General features: G+C 45.3%; 1 protein-coding gene across 1 annotated transcript in view; it reads right to left on the reverse strand.

Annotated features, from left to right (window-relative positions):
• Positions 1-12,459, reverse strand: part of SLC5A1 (solute carrier family 5 member 1) — a gene marked incomplete at both ends in the record, with an annotated part of 49,432 nt that extends 36,973 nt beyond the window's left edge. Inside the window, 2 exons of the mRNA XM_079942666.1 lie at positions 10,557-10,628; positions 12,325-12,459. Of these exons, the coding sequence (XP_079798792.1) occupies positions 10,557-10,628; positions 12,325-12,459 (207 nt within the window). The remainder of the gene's footprint in view (positions 1-10,556; positions 10,629-12,324) is intronic.
• Between the last annotated feature and the right edge of the window lie 654 nt (positions 12,460-13,113).

Here is a 13,113-nt window from a genome sequence, read left to right on the forward strand (position 1 = left end):
CAAATCCTTGGAGCCTCCTCTTGGGGAAATGACAGGAACCATGGTGACCAAATGCCTTTGAGTTGCATTTATTCCCACTGGCTGCATGGAGTCGGGACTCTTAATGGGGACATGCCAAGGACGGCTCTCTCCTGAGGAAGAGCAATAAACCTGTCCTGCCAGGCCCACACGGGGCCCGTTAAAGACAATGGGGCTGACTAGAAACTCTAAACTGCTCTGAGATGTCAAAAGGGTGACCTGTAAGCTCAGTGTTAGTGAGACCAAGACCTCAAGGGGGATCCGACCTTGAGGGTTAGTCTATCAAATCGGCAAAAAATTTTAAATGATAATATTTGGTATTGGCAAGTAAATAGTCTCTCCCACATAGTTCTGATAGAAATGTAATTCTGGAAAGCAGTTTGTTGGCACAAATCCAAAGATCATCTCCTTCCACCATACAATCCTACTTTTAGTATTCTATCTTAAGAAATTATCAGAGATGCAGAGAAAGACTTATACGTAAGGATTTTCTTAGTATGTTCAATGCTACCTTATTTACAATACAGGAAATTTGGAAACAACATCAATGACCAACAATAGGAAAACCACTGGATAAATTAAGGTACATACTTAGGATGAAATATTACACTGCCTTTAAAATTATAGCTTTGAAGAATTTGTTATGAGGAGATGATTGTGACAAAAATGTCAAATAAAAAAACATACAAAGTTATATACCATATGATCCCCAAATTTTTAAAGATAGATAGATAGATATAGAGAGTTATCCAAATTAAACAGTGATTATCTCTGGAAAAGAAGACACTAAGTGTGTTTTTGTATTTTTCTAAATTTCCCACAATGAGTTTGTGTAATTTTATAATCAGAACACAATTCTTTAATACCTTTAACAATAAAGGGCAACAATTCCAGGGTGGTCTCAGATTAACTTGTAGAGCCTGAAGTCTTAGAACAAAGTATGCAGGGAAGTTATGTATTTGTTTTTGGGGTTGTAGAAAAAGACATGAAAATATCATTGAATGCTAATTGAAAACTATGTTTTATATGACATAAAATAGGAAATATATGGGAAAGCCTATTACTTGCCAACACTCAGTCATCTGATGTTAGAGCAGGGATTACCTTGGAAATAATTAAGGTCAACCCTATTCTTTCAAGTGAAAACAAAATTAAAGCCCAGAGGAAGAAAGTGATTCAAGTTTACACATTCATTTTTTCTTTACTTCCGCACCCTTAGCAAAGTAAGATAGTATGTGAACACTCAGGACCACGAGCTGAAGAGTCAAGAATTGCCTAAAGCAACAGACAATGGTTCTGTGTGTGTTCCTAGCTTTACCATCAGAGGTAGCCACTGGACTGAAAAAAGAGTGCCCTGTATATGCCTTGAAAGCATAGTTAAACGGTGTGCCTGCCCCCCACCCCACCTTCTTCCCCTCCTATTAAGCACACTGAGAGGCTTCCCACCCAGTTCTAATCTTGGTCCAGTGGTTAGGACTCTGCGCTCTCACTGCCGAGGGCCCAGCTTCAATCCCTGGTAGAGGAACTAAGATCCCACAAGCCATGCACTACGGCCAAAGAAAAAAAATTCTTGGCTCTGCCAGGACAAATTATGTGACCTTGAGCAAGTCATATTACTACCCTGAGCCTCAGTTTTCTCCACTATAAACTGAGGATAAGAATCCTTCTTAGCCTATTTCACAAGGGTGTTCTCTGGCTTAAATGAAGTGACATGTGAGAAATCTTTAGGAAAGTTTTACCCCACAAAGCCATACTAATCAGAAGAAATATTAATGATGCTTTTACATAGCCCGTGTTTTGATGGAGTTCCCTGAATTTCCTTAGACAGAGAGGTCATTTTCTCTTGGAGGGAGCAAGATCTTCATAGCTCAAATGGAAAATGCACTCAGCTAATTTCCGGGAACTACTTTCTTTGTTAATGGATCATATAACACCCAGAATGTCCAGAGCTCTGGAGATGGCTTCCTGTTCTCAGCTTCTGTCTTTCCTTTAAGGAATGCTACCAGGATATCTCAGGGCCTCCTCTCCACTACTCTGGGCTGTGCTGGATGCCTCCCTCGAGATATCCTCAGACAGTGGTTCTCAAACTTTGGCATGCACCACAATCTAGACTCAAAATACAGGATGTCCACTTAAATCTGAATTTCAGATAAAAGAATACATTTTTTAGTAAAAGTATGTGCCAATATTGAGTGATACATACTTATACTAAAAAATCATTCACTGTCTGAAATTCAGAGTTAACTGGCCAGCCAGTATTTTTATTTGCTAAATCTGGCAACCCTAGTCAGAATCACCTGGAAGATTTGCTAAACCACAGATGGCTGAGCCCCATCCCCTCAAGCTTCTGATACACTGGTCGAGGTTGGGGTTGGAAATTTTGCATTTCTAACAAGAACCCGAGTTTTTTTTTTTTTTTTTTTTTTTTTTTTTTGCTGCTGCTGCTGCGGATACCACACTTTGAGAGCTCCGTCCTAGGAGAATAAGAAAGGGAGAGAGGATGACTAACTTACAGTGCCTCCTTGGAGGCCAAGTGTTGGGCCAGGCACTTCATTCACCTTATCTGATCATGCTCACAACAGTCTGTGAAGTGCATATTGTTCTCATCTTCATTTTACAGGTAAGAAGTCTGAGGACAAGAGCAGTGACGTGATTTGCCCAAGGTCCCACAGCCCAATGTGACTTCTGTCCAAGGGACAGAAGAAGAGGCCAGAGCACCACACTGTCTTTCCCCCTTCCTCCCCAGACATTCCCTTCTGAACTTCCCTGAAGGGGCACAATGCAGTCAGACCCCCCCAGCCCACCTCATTGACTCATTGTAAATTCAGGAACAGCATGTGTGTGTCTGCATCACACTTGTATTTCGATACTTCCCTCATCCTCTGGGGAACTGGTCTTTAATCTAAATTAACATCTTGGGTCAGGTGGTGGTGGTGGGATGAATTGGAAGATTAGGATTGACATATATACACCAGTATGTATAAAATAGATAACTAATAAGAACATGCTGTATAAAAAAATAAAATAGAATAAAATTCAAAAAAATAAAATAAAATAATTTTAAAGACTCCAAAGAGTTTATGAGGATTATATCTATCTATATTTATATTGGAGATATAAAATGAGAAATTGAAAGAATATGTATTTGTGAAATCATTTAAAATAACAATAATAGACTTATTATATGTTAACAAAAAATAACATGTATTAATAAAAAGTGACTCTATTTTCCAAACTAAAAATAAATAAATTGATTAATTAATTAATTAACATCTTGGTTCCCTTAGTAAGGAATCTTTTCACAGGGGAAGTTTGAAAAGGTTTAATCTTTGACCCTTGCCATCTCGTAGGGATGATATTTCCTGGATTGGGACAGAAGAGAAGGTGGGGCTTACATATTCAGGCTATTTAATTTTGGAGACTCGTAAATATTTAGACACAGGCGTTCTCCAGAGTCATCATAATCTCTGTTTACCCTATGTCAACTCAAAATGGACAATGGTGGCCTTTCACTTATTTTCTTCATGAACTCTCTCTTTGCCCCAACAACCAAAGGGGCGTGAAATCAGGAAACGACTGCCAAAGCTGGCATCTTCCCACAGGCTGTTGGCACAAAAGGGGGGTGAGGTCTTCTGTTGGCATTTATAGGTCAAGGAGGCTGAAGACCAACCCTCTCACCAGCTCAGACGGGCTCATCCTTGGGATCATCAACAACTCAGGGTCGCTCACCTGAAGGGCCTCATCAATATGCATGGTCTCTCCCCTATGCTGGCCCTCTTTCAGTTCCCAAGTATCCCAAGCTCCTCCTCACCTCAGGCCTTTGACAATTCTGTTCCTTCTGCTTGGATCGCTCTTCCCCCAGTCTTCATCTGCCTCCTTCTCATCTTTCAGAGCTCAACCTAAATGCCCAATCCTCAGAAAGGCCTTCCCTGATCCTCTTATGTACATAAAGATTCAAACACATTTCCTTCTTAACCCTCACCGCTATTTGTAATTTCAGATACATTTTGTAAGAATGTGTGTCACACAAACACACACACACACACACACACACACACAAATATATGCCAGCACCTAACACAGAATGTGGCACATAGAAGGTAATCAATATGTAAATGTAGAATGAAATAATAGCAATGCATATATGGATAAATGATTGAATTCACACTTTAAGAAGGAGCATCTGGGGACTTCCCTGGTGGTCCAGTGGCTAAGGCTCCGCGCCTCCAATGCAGGAGGCCTGGGTTAGATCCCTCGTCAGGGAACTAGATCCCACATGCTGCAACTAAGAGTTCACGTGCTGCAACTAAAGATCCCGCATGCCTCAATGAAGATCCCGCCTGCAGCAGTGAAGATCCCGCGTGCCGCAACTAAGACCTGGAACAGCTAAATAAATAAATAAATAAAAAGAAGGAGGATCTGGAGATGAGATACAATAATAAGGACAATGATGATGATGATGATAAGAATGTCCAACTTGGGTAGTACTAACTGTATACTATTCTAAGAGATTTACATGTATTAACTACTTTAATCCTCAAAACAACCCTGTGAGGTAGGTGCTATGACCTCTATTTTGAAGTTGAGGAAACTGAGTCAGGAGAGGGTAAGTAACTCAGCCAAGGCCACAGAGATAGGAATGGATGGAACTGGGGTTAAGACCAAGGCAGCCTGGATCCAGAGCCTATGCTCTTAACCCCAACTCCAAATCACCTCCCTTGCATATAGTTTATCCAGAACAAACATATAGCTGTAGCCAACTCAAAATGTGCCATGCCACTAGTAGACAGGGAAAGCCCAGACACATTTCTAACATGAACAATCCAAAGACTTCATCATGGCTGATAGTTTCAGCACTCTTCTGACCTCAACCAACTAGAGATATTGATTATAACTTACTTTTCCCTTTCTCTGTTGGCAGAATTGCTAGTGTGTTAGAGAATGTTGGGAAGACAGACAGAGGGAAAGGAGAAGCCAGGAGCTTAGGTACAAACTAGATGACAGGAACTTGGCTACACACAGTCAACTGAGGCCGCGGAACACAAAGGATACATGGGATGGTGAGTGCCTGTGCATGAATCAGAGAAACTCCTCAAAGGAAACCAAGCCTTGAAGAATTGGAGGGAAATGGGTCCACCAAAGAGAGAGAGGGAAGGATGAGGGGGAGAGAGCAAGAGGAGGAGGAAGGCAGGGGGGAGGAAGAAGAGGAGAAGGAAGAGAAGAAAGAGGAGGAGGAAGAGAAAGAACTGGTCCTTCAAGAGTAAGGCAGTCACTGGCATGCTAAGCAAAAAACTCTCACCACAAATGAGACACAGATATATGGGAACTGACAAGGTTTGCAAAATCTTGACTTAAACTGAGAGAAACCAAATGTTTGAGATAGTGAGGAAGCATGACCACACCAGCCTTTACCAAGGAGTCCAATCTGGGCTGAAATCAGGCACCCTAATTAGGGCCAGGCTTGGTTTTCCAGTTTTACTACCATGAGCCAAGAAAAAAAAAAAAAACCTAAAGGAAAAAAATGTTCTGTGTACATAGGAACAGAAACGTGGAGCACTGCTGGAAGCAGCCTTTCACTTGGACTCAGCACCCTCCTAACCTCCTGAATTCTTTCCACCACCTACACAGTGTAGTCACTGCACCAGAGAGCAGAATGCAGGCTGAAGGTTCAGGTGACATTGACAAAGGGATCCAGTATGAGGGTCTGGGGACATATCCCTCTTCTCCCTCTCATTCCTTTAATTCAGCACATACTAGATGCAAGGCCCTGGACTAGGTGGTGGAAGAGATTTAAAAAAAAAAAAAAAGATTAAGAAAAACACAGGCTCAACCCTGGGACAAATGAAAGCACACACAGCTACATGCAATCAGAGCAGGAAGACAGGGCCACCTGGACTTGGCAGTCACCCGGGCTTATGAAGGTCAAGTACTTGTCTGTCTCCCATCTCACATCTTCCCAACCCTTGCGCCCTTGGTGAGCTCTCTGCCTCTCCTATGTCCATTCGCCTTGTTCCTGCTCTTCCTCTCTCATTCATGAGTTCTCACCTAGGTATTAGGCCTGCCAGGCTGTTCCAGGCCTCCCGGTGGCCACTCCAGTAGCATCCTAAGTGACTGAACTTTGATCTGATCATTAGGTTTTAGAGACTTAATCAGATACATTTTACTCAAAAGAGTCTAAGAAGTATGAGAAGCTGTCCTCTTTCCTCAGAGAAAATTTCCATCAGGGTCTATGGTCGAACCTAAATGAAAGATTGTCTTGGTTTTCAGAGAAACCTGTAGATTGTACCTATAGATCTCATAAATTTCCATCTCAAAGGATAAGGAAAAAGAGACCTGAGTAACCAGAAGAACAGGGAGAACCCTAGCTCTACTGTTATCTTGTGTGAACTTGGGCAACCCATGGGGTTAATCGTCATTCTTGCTGGATCACTGAGGATTCAATCAGATAGATGATTGAAAAAAGAACAAGAGCTAAACCTGAGAGTTTGTGTGCCAGGTTCTGTTCTGAGACTGAGTGTGCATCCTCAAAACAACCTCAAGTAAGTACTGTTATCTCTGTTATAAGAAAACAAATGTAAGGCACACAGATGTTTAGTAACCCAAACAGGGTCACACAGCTAGTAAGGGGCAGAGGCTGCATTTGAACCCAAGCAGCCTGGCCCAGACCTGAACAAGAGGTCAACAAACTAGAGTCTACGGGCCCAATCTGGCCATCCTCCTGTTTTTATAAATAGAGTTTTACTGGAACACAGCCATGCCCATCTATCTATGTATTGTCCATGGCTGCTTTCATGCTACAGCAGCAGAGTTTAGTAGTTGTGACAGAGATATTTACTTTGTGGGCCTCTGCAAAGAAAGTTTGTCAACCCGTGACCTAAACCACTGTGATATACTCCTCTCTGATGATTCTTTAATAGTAAAGGAAGGAAAGAAACTGTGGCTATTGAGAGACACACAGCCATCACATTTCCACTGGCAATGGACTGGCTCGCATGTACACACCCATTTCCCCCATGCTTGTTCCTTCCTCTGTGGTGTGAAATCTCAGCATTTTAGTACTGGAAGAGGCTTTGAGATCTCAGTCTTACTGTTTCCCACACTGAGAAGACTCTCTGAGACTCAGAGAGGCTGATGATTTGCCTGACGTCACAAATCTAGGACAAAGCAAGTCCTCTGGCTCCTTGTGAGGTCCCCACTCCCTTTAGAATACTTACTTCTGAAGTGTTTGAAAATGCCTTGAGGGTTGTTGAAGGGTTGGCTCAGCCCTGTTGTACTTGCTGCTCCCATGGACCTGGCTCTGCCAGTGGTCCTGGCTGGTGTGACCAAACTCTCTTCCAAAACAAAAGTTCTCCGTGGGGCTGTGTACCTGGGGCTCTATCTCTCTAAGTAATTTCTGCTGCCACTAGCCAAGGCATGGAGAATTTCCCCTTCAAAGCTCACTTTCCTGCTTTCACGTCTCCCACATCCTCAAAGAATCATATAGCACAGCACCCAGGCAGCTGTTCATCAAAGGCACCAAACCATGGTGCCAAGCCCACCAGTTATACATATACATATGTTCCCACATCTCTTCCCTCTTGCGTCTCCCTCCCTCCCACCCTCCCTATCCCACCCCTCTAGGTGGTCACAAACCACCAAGCTGATCTCCCTGTGCTATGCGGCTGCTTCCCACTAGCTATCTATTTTATGTTTGGTAGTGTATATATGTCCATGCCACTCTCTCTCTTTGTCACAGCTTACCCTTCCCCCTCCCCATATCCTCAAGTCCATTCTCTAGTAGGTCTGTGAACATTAACAAATGGAAGGAAGGTTAAGAGCGTCAGGGCATCTTAGGGGTAAGATGCCCTGACGCTCTTAACCTTCCTTCCATTTGTTAATGTCCCCATTTACTGAGCACCTGCCAAGCACAGTGTTGAGTGCTGCACATGCATAATCTCATTTAATCCTGACAAGAACCCTCCAAAGTACATATTATTCTCCTATTTTATAGAGGGAGGAACTGAAGCTCAGGGAAGTTCAGTGACTTCCCCAGGGTCATACAACTAGTAAATGAGGCAGGTCAGATGAGCTGACTTCAAAGCCCATACTCATTCTACTCTAGAATTTTCTAGAATTAGAGCATTTTCAGAGTTGGGAGGGATTTAGAGGTCATTGTATCCCCATTCAAGAATCCCCCTTGCCAGGATCCCTAATAGATGTTGATATTCTCGGTAAATCTGACCAGTTAGGGAAGAGTCTACCCAAACCAGTGATTATCAAGCCTGCCTAATCATCAAAAGCACCTGGTAAGCTTTTTTTAAATGCAGATTCTTGGGGCCCTCTTCCAAGGTTTTTTCATCTAGTAGGTCTGGAGTGAGGTCCAGGAATCTGTATTTTTAGAAAGCACATCCAGGTGACTCAGATACACCGGCAGGTTTATGAACCATTAACATAATCTCGTGAAACCTTAGATGGAAACTGTTGTTGGAGGAAGAAAAGTCAAATTTCAGCCTCATCAAGGAAACAGGGACTTCTGCACAAAAGCGGAATGATGTCATGTTTCTCTGTTGGTTAGAATAATCCAAGACATGAGTAAGGAAAACAACACCCACCGGAAACCCCACATTATCTGTTTTGGGTGGGGCTAATCCTCTCATCACCCAACTCTCAGCCCAGATCCAAACCCAGGTGCCATCAGGAAGAAAGACATCATCACTGGTTAAGATGTGATGTGTTCCCAGGCCTAGCCCAAAATATATATCTCCTACGGGTGGTTCTGCCCCATGCCTCTGCCTTCTTGTTGGCTTCTCCAAGACCCAGAGATTGGAAGCTAAGGCCTTATCCCCAATAAATCGGCCCTAGAAAATTTACATGAAGAGATATGAGTTTCCTGTTAAAGAGGGAGGAAGGAAGAGAAAAGAGGTCAGGATGCAAACCAAGGCTGGATAAACATCCTGGATGGCAGGCTTACTCTTGGGGGCATTGAAGCATTAGATGGGGTGGGGATACACTGGTTTCTTAACAACTAAAGTAAACTGCAAGGTCCTATTCAGTTTTCTAATTCAGAAAATCTCAAGTCCACTGAGATTTCATGCCAGCCTTGGCTGTGAAATCTGTACAGCAGCACTGTCCAATAGAACTTTCTAAAATGATGGAAATGTTCTAGATCTGCAGTGTCCAATATGGTGGCTACCATCTACATGTAGCTATTAAGCACTTGAAATATGGCTAGTGTGACTGAGGAAACAAATTATTTATCTTATTTTAATTTCAATTTAAAAAGCCAATGTGATTAGTGGCTACCATATTGGACAGTGCAGTTCTAGAGGAACTACTCCAACCTTGCCTTGAACTTTGTGATCAGAGCTGCCTATCCAACACCAGCTTTTAGGAAAGCACCAAAGTCCAAAGCATGAGAAGATAAAATGTGTCAGGAGAGACCACCATGAGGGACCCAACACAGAAGTCAGCATCTGCCCAGTATTCTTGGCCAAGGGTAAAGCAGAAATGACTTCAGGGATAACATTAGCAACTGTGAAGATGCCAAATATTAAAATCCATCCCCAAATAGCTGATCAAAGGCCAAGTGCAGGAAGTGGCATGATTTCCTCCTACCTTCCCTCTGTTCTGTGTATACGACAGTGACAGTCTTCACTTTCTTGCTTCTCTTCCTCCATACCTGTCGCTCTCTTCTCATTGTATGTACATTTCATTACCCCTGCCCCTTTCACCAGTCAGTCCTGCTTGTATCTTACGCCCAAAGAATTTCACAATTTGGCCAATCTGGTCAACCAGTAGTTTCGATGAGAACTCTGGATTGAAATAATCATTGGGCTGACTGATAACCCAGCAGAGCCCTGTGCTGTTAGGATGGAAGGGTCCTTCCAGTTTCTCTTCCACCCATGCACACGTCCTTTGATTGGGATACTTCTGCCTATGTGCAAGTATCAGGGAAAACACCTCACGTTTATACAAAATACAAAATCCACCAAGAGATGAGGAAAACTGTAACTGGGGACAGTAGGGGGCTCCTTCTCCAGCCACTCTACAAATGTTTATTGAGGGCCTCCTGTGTATCAGGCACTGTGTTAGGCTCCTGAGGTAGGAGAGATAAAGTCTCTCCTCTGTGGGTCTTAAAGTAGCAAAAAGGTAGCAAAAGAGCTACTATTTATTGAGTTTCCACCCCACAAGCAGTCTCCGCTTCTCATCATACTCCTGGAAGGCAAATATTACCAACTCCCATTTTATAGAAAGAGAAGTGGAATCTCAGACTTGCCCAAGATCACCTCGGACTGTGTGCTCTTTTTGCTTCTCCACGCTGTCCTCCTTGTGAAGTCTTTCCTCTGTTTATCCCTTGAAAAACTTCCAAGTGTTATTTATTTAAAGGCTATTCCCTTACTGCAAGAGATTAAGGGTGCCCAGAGACCTGGAGAGCAGGTGACCCATTATCAGGGATCTAAGGCAAGAAGAAAGAATAACCATCACCCAAAGCCAACAAGAAAATGGCCTCCTATGGGGAATATCGTGGTTCAGCAAATAGTATTTCAGAGAAAACTTACCGGCCACCACACCATACTTCGTCCTGCCAGGAAGAAGCCTCCAACAGTCCCACGATTAGTGGAAAACATGGCCTGGGGAGGAAGTGTCAAAAATTTAATAGAAAACTAGAACGGAGTAACCTTGCCAGCCAAGAGGATCACCCCCATCCCCCATATACTTGCACTTTCTTCAACCCACTTCACTTTCTGAAACACTTCCACATTCCTTACTTCCTTGAAGCTCAGAAGACGGAGGCAGGAACCTATATTTGACAGGCAATTAACACAGATTTGTTGAGCCCCCTGTGCCCTAGGCAGTGCCAAGGAGAGCATGGCTCAGATATTTCTGGACTCCTGGCAGGGAGCCTTCCATAGGTCATAGTCTTAGGGCCTCTGTAGTGGTTTTTCTGGGAATAGCAAGGGGACCAACAGCCCCAAGGAGCAGGGGAGGTAGCTAGGGCTGAAACAAAAAAAAGTTCCAAGGAATCAGGCTCTGAAAGTTGGTCAGGGAAAGACCATTCTGAAGGTCATTCTGAAGACTCCTAGAGTCCATAAGGAGCTTTCAGATACATCTCTGCAGACCCTCACAGCCACGTGGGGTGTCATAAGAACAGGTAAGATTGTACCCATTGCACATTTGAATAAACTGAGACTGAGTGGGGTTACCAACATCGCAAGGCTGGCATGTGTCACAGCCAGTGCTAAACCTGAGAACCCTGGCTCCTGGCTGGACTTTCTACCATGTCTGGGAAGCTGAGAGTACTGAGCAAGAATCAGCCACACAGATTCCTTGTGACACTTTAGGCTTTCAGTCACATCTGGTTTCCACAATTATTTTTTTCTTTTTAAAAATCAACACTTCCTTTTATCTCTAAAAAAAACCTCTTGGCCATGAAGGGGTTAATGCCCACCCTCCTCTACTCTAAGTCAAACGACTTCAACCACCTGCTAGCACCTCAGCCTCCTGGCCTGCGGTCCCTCATGAAAGCCTTTGAGAGTGACTGGAATATGTTCACACTTAAAAATACCTCTCTTCCAGTTGCTAGGTGTGCCGACGTCTGTCACAAGTGAAATTTCCAAGTTCAAGACTGCTAAGAACAAGTTTCTCTGGTTTGGTGTGTCCCCATAGTTCCAAAAGGGAGCCACACGCATTTCCCTCTCCCCAGCACCAGGCCACCCTCCAGTCTTCCTCCTCCTCCTCCTCTTCCTGGGCCCAGCTTTTCAGCTCTCACTCACTCCAGCCCCTAGATCCCAGGGCACAAGACCTCTCCGAGGTGGGGGACGCAGGGCAGCCCCTCTGCCTTGGGCTGCCCCAAAGCACCTGCAGCTGGCAGAGGCTGGTGTCCTTCCGGATCTACCCTGCTTCTTTCCCTTCTGAAACTGGATGACTAAGAGGCAGGACAGTAGTCACCTTCCTGGGGCTCATTTCCCAAGCCCTGGGATCCTTCCTGCAGCTACCAGCTGGTCCTCTCCTGCCCCTCACACCCCCAGCCCCCAGCCTCTCCAATCTCTCACTCTCCTTCTCTGCTCACAGAGCCGGGGTGGAGGAGCCTCCTCAGGCACTGGCCAGCACCCCCACTTCTGCTCACCCTTGCTTGGCCCCTCACCTCACACGGTGCCCCCTGAACTCCTCTCAAACATTTCCAAGTCATTTCCACCCGGCTCCACACACCCTTCAGCCCACCTTCCCCTCCTTGCAGTTCACCAAGGCGGTGGCTCCTCCGTGTGCCCCCTCCTCCCTCCCCTTGGCCCTTGCTCCCTCAGCCCGCGTTTCAGGAGCCCTACATACCCACAGCCCGACAGCCATCACCACCACGAAGTAGACAACAATGACAGAGATGTCGGCCGCATTGCGGATGCGCTCATAGGGCTTGAGGGGCTCGGCGGTGGCAGTGGTCGCAGGGCTCCAGGTGCTACTGTCCATGACGGCGGCCACAATGCGTCCCTCCAGCCCAGGCCGCTCGCTCCTTATATGGTCTCCGGGTTAATGATCAGTCCCGGGGAGGGGACCCGTGAAGTCTGGCAGCAGTGCTGTCTTGCAGGAGCCCCAGCGCTGCGCCGTCGGGGAGCAGCTCTGAGTGCACAACAAGGAGGAGCTGGCAGAGCTTTGGCGGTGAGGTGGGCGGGCAGATAAGCACTCTCTCTCAGTGGGGTGGGGCCGGCCAGGGAGTGGTGCCCTCCTAGCACAAAGGCCCACTGTGCTCCCGCACCAGCACCGGGCATGGGGCAGCTTCACCTGGGCTGCTGTGTGGCAACACCCAGGCCAGGGCTCCAGCGGCTCCATTGAGGAGCCACGCTTCCTGGTGCTGGGGGCCTAGAAGCTTCAGATCACCTGCCACCTGCTGTTGGACCAATCTTGTGTTCTCTGTGGACCTGGCTTCTCCATGTGTAAAATGAGTGCAGGACTGTTCCAGGAATCAGCCAAGTTCTTGGTCTCCATGGAGAACATTCTGGTGAGAACCAGAAGTTGCTGGATGTTACTGGAAGAAAATTCAGCATGATGGCAGTATCTTGGCCACTCATGGGTGAGTGGGATGACCACTCACCCATCCACATTTCTGCCTCTCCCTCTACAGCC

This window comes from Stenella coeruleoalba, assembly GCF_951394435.1.
Source record: "Stenella coeruleoalba genome assembly, chromosome: 14".
In the NCBI taxonomy this organism is placed as follows: Eukaryota; Metazoa; Chordata; class Mammalia; order Artiodactyla; family Delphinidae; genus Stenella; species Stenella coeruleoalba.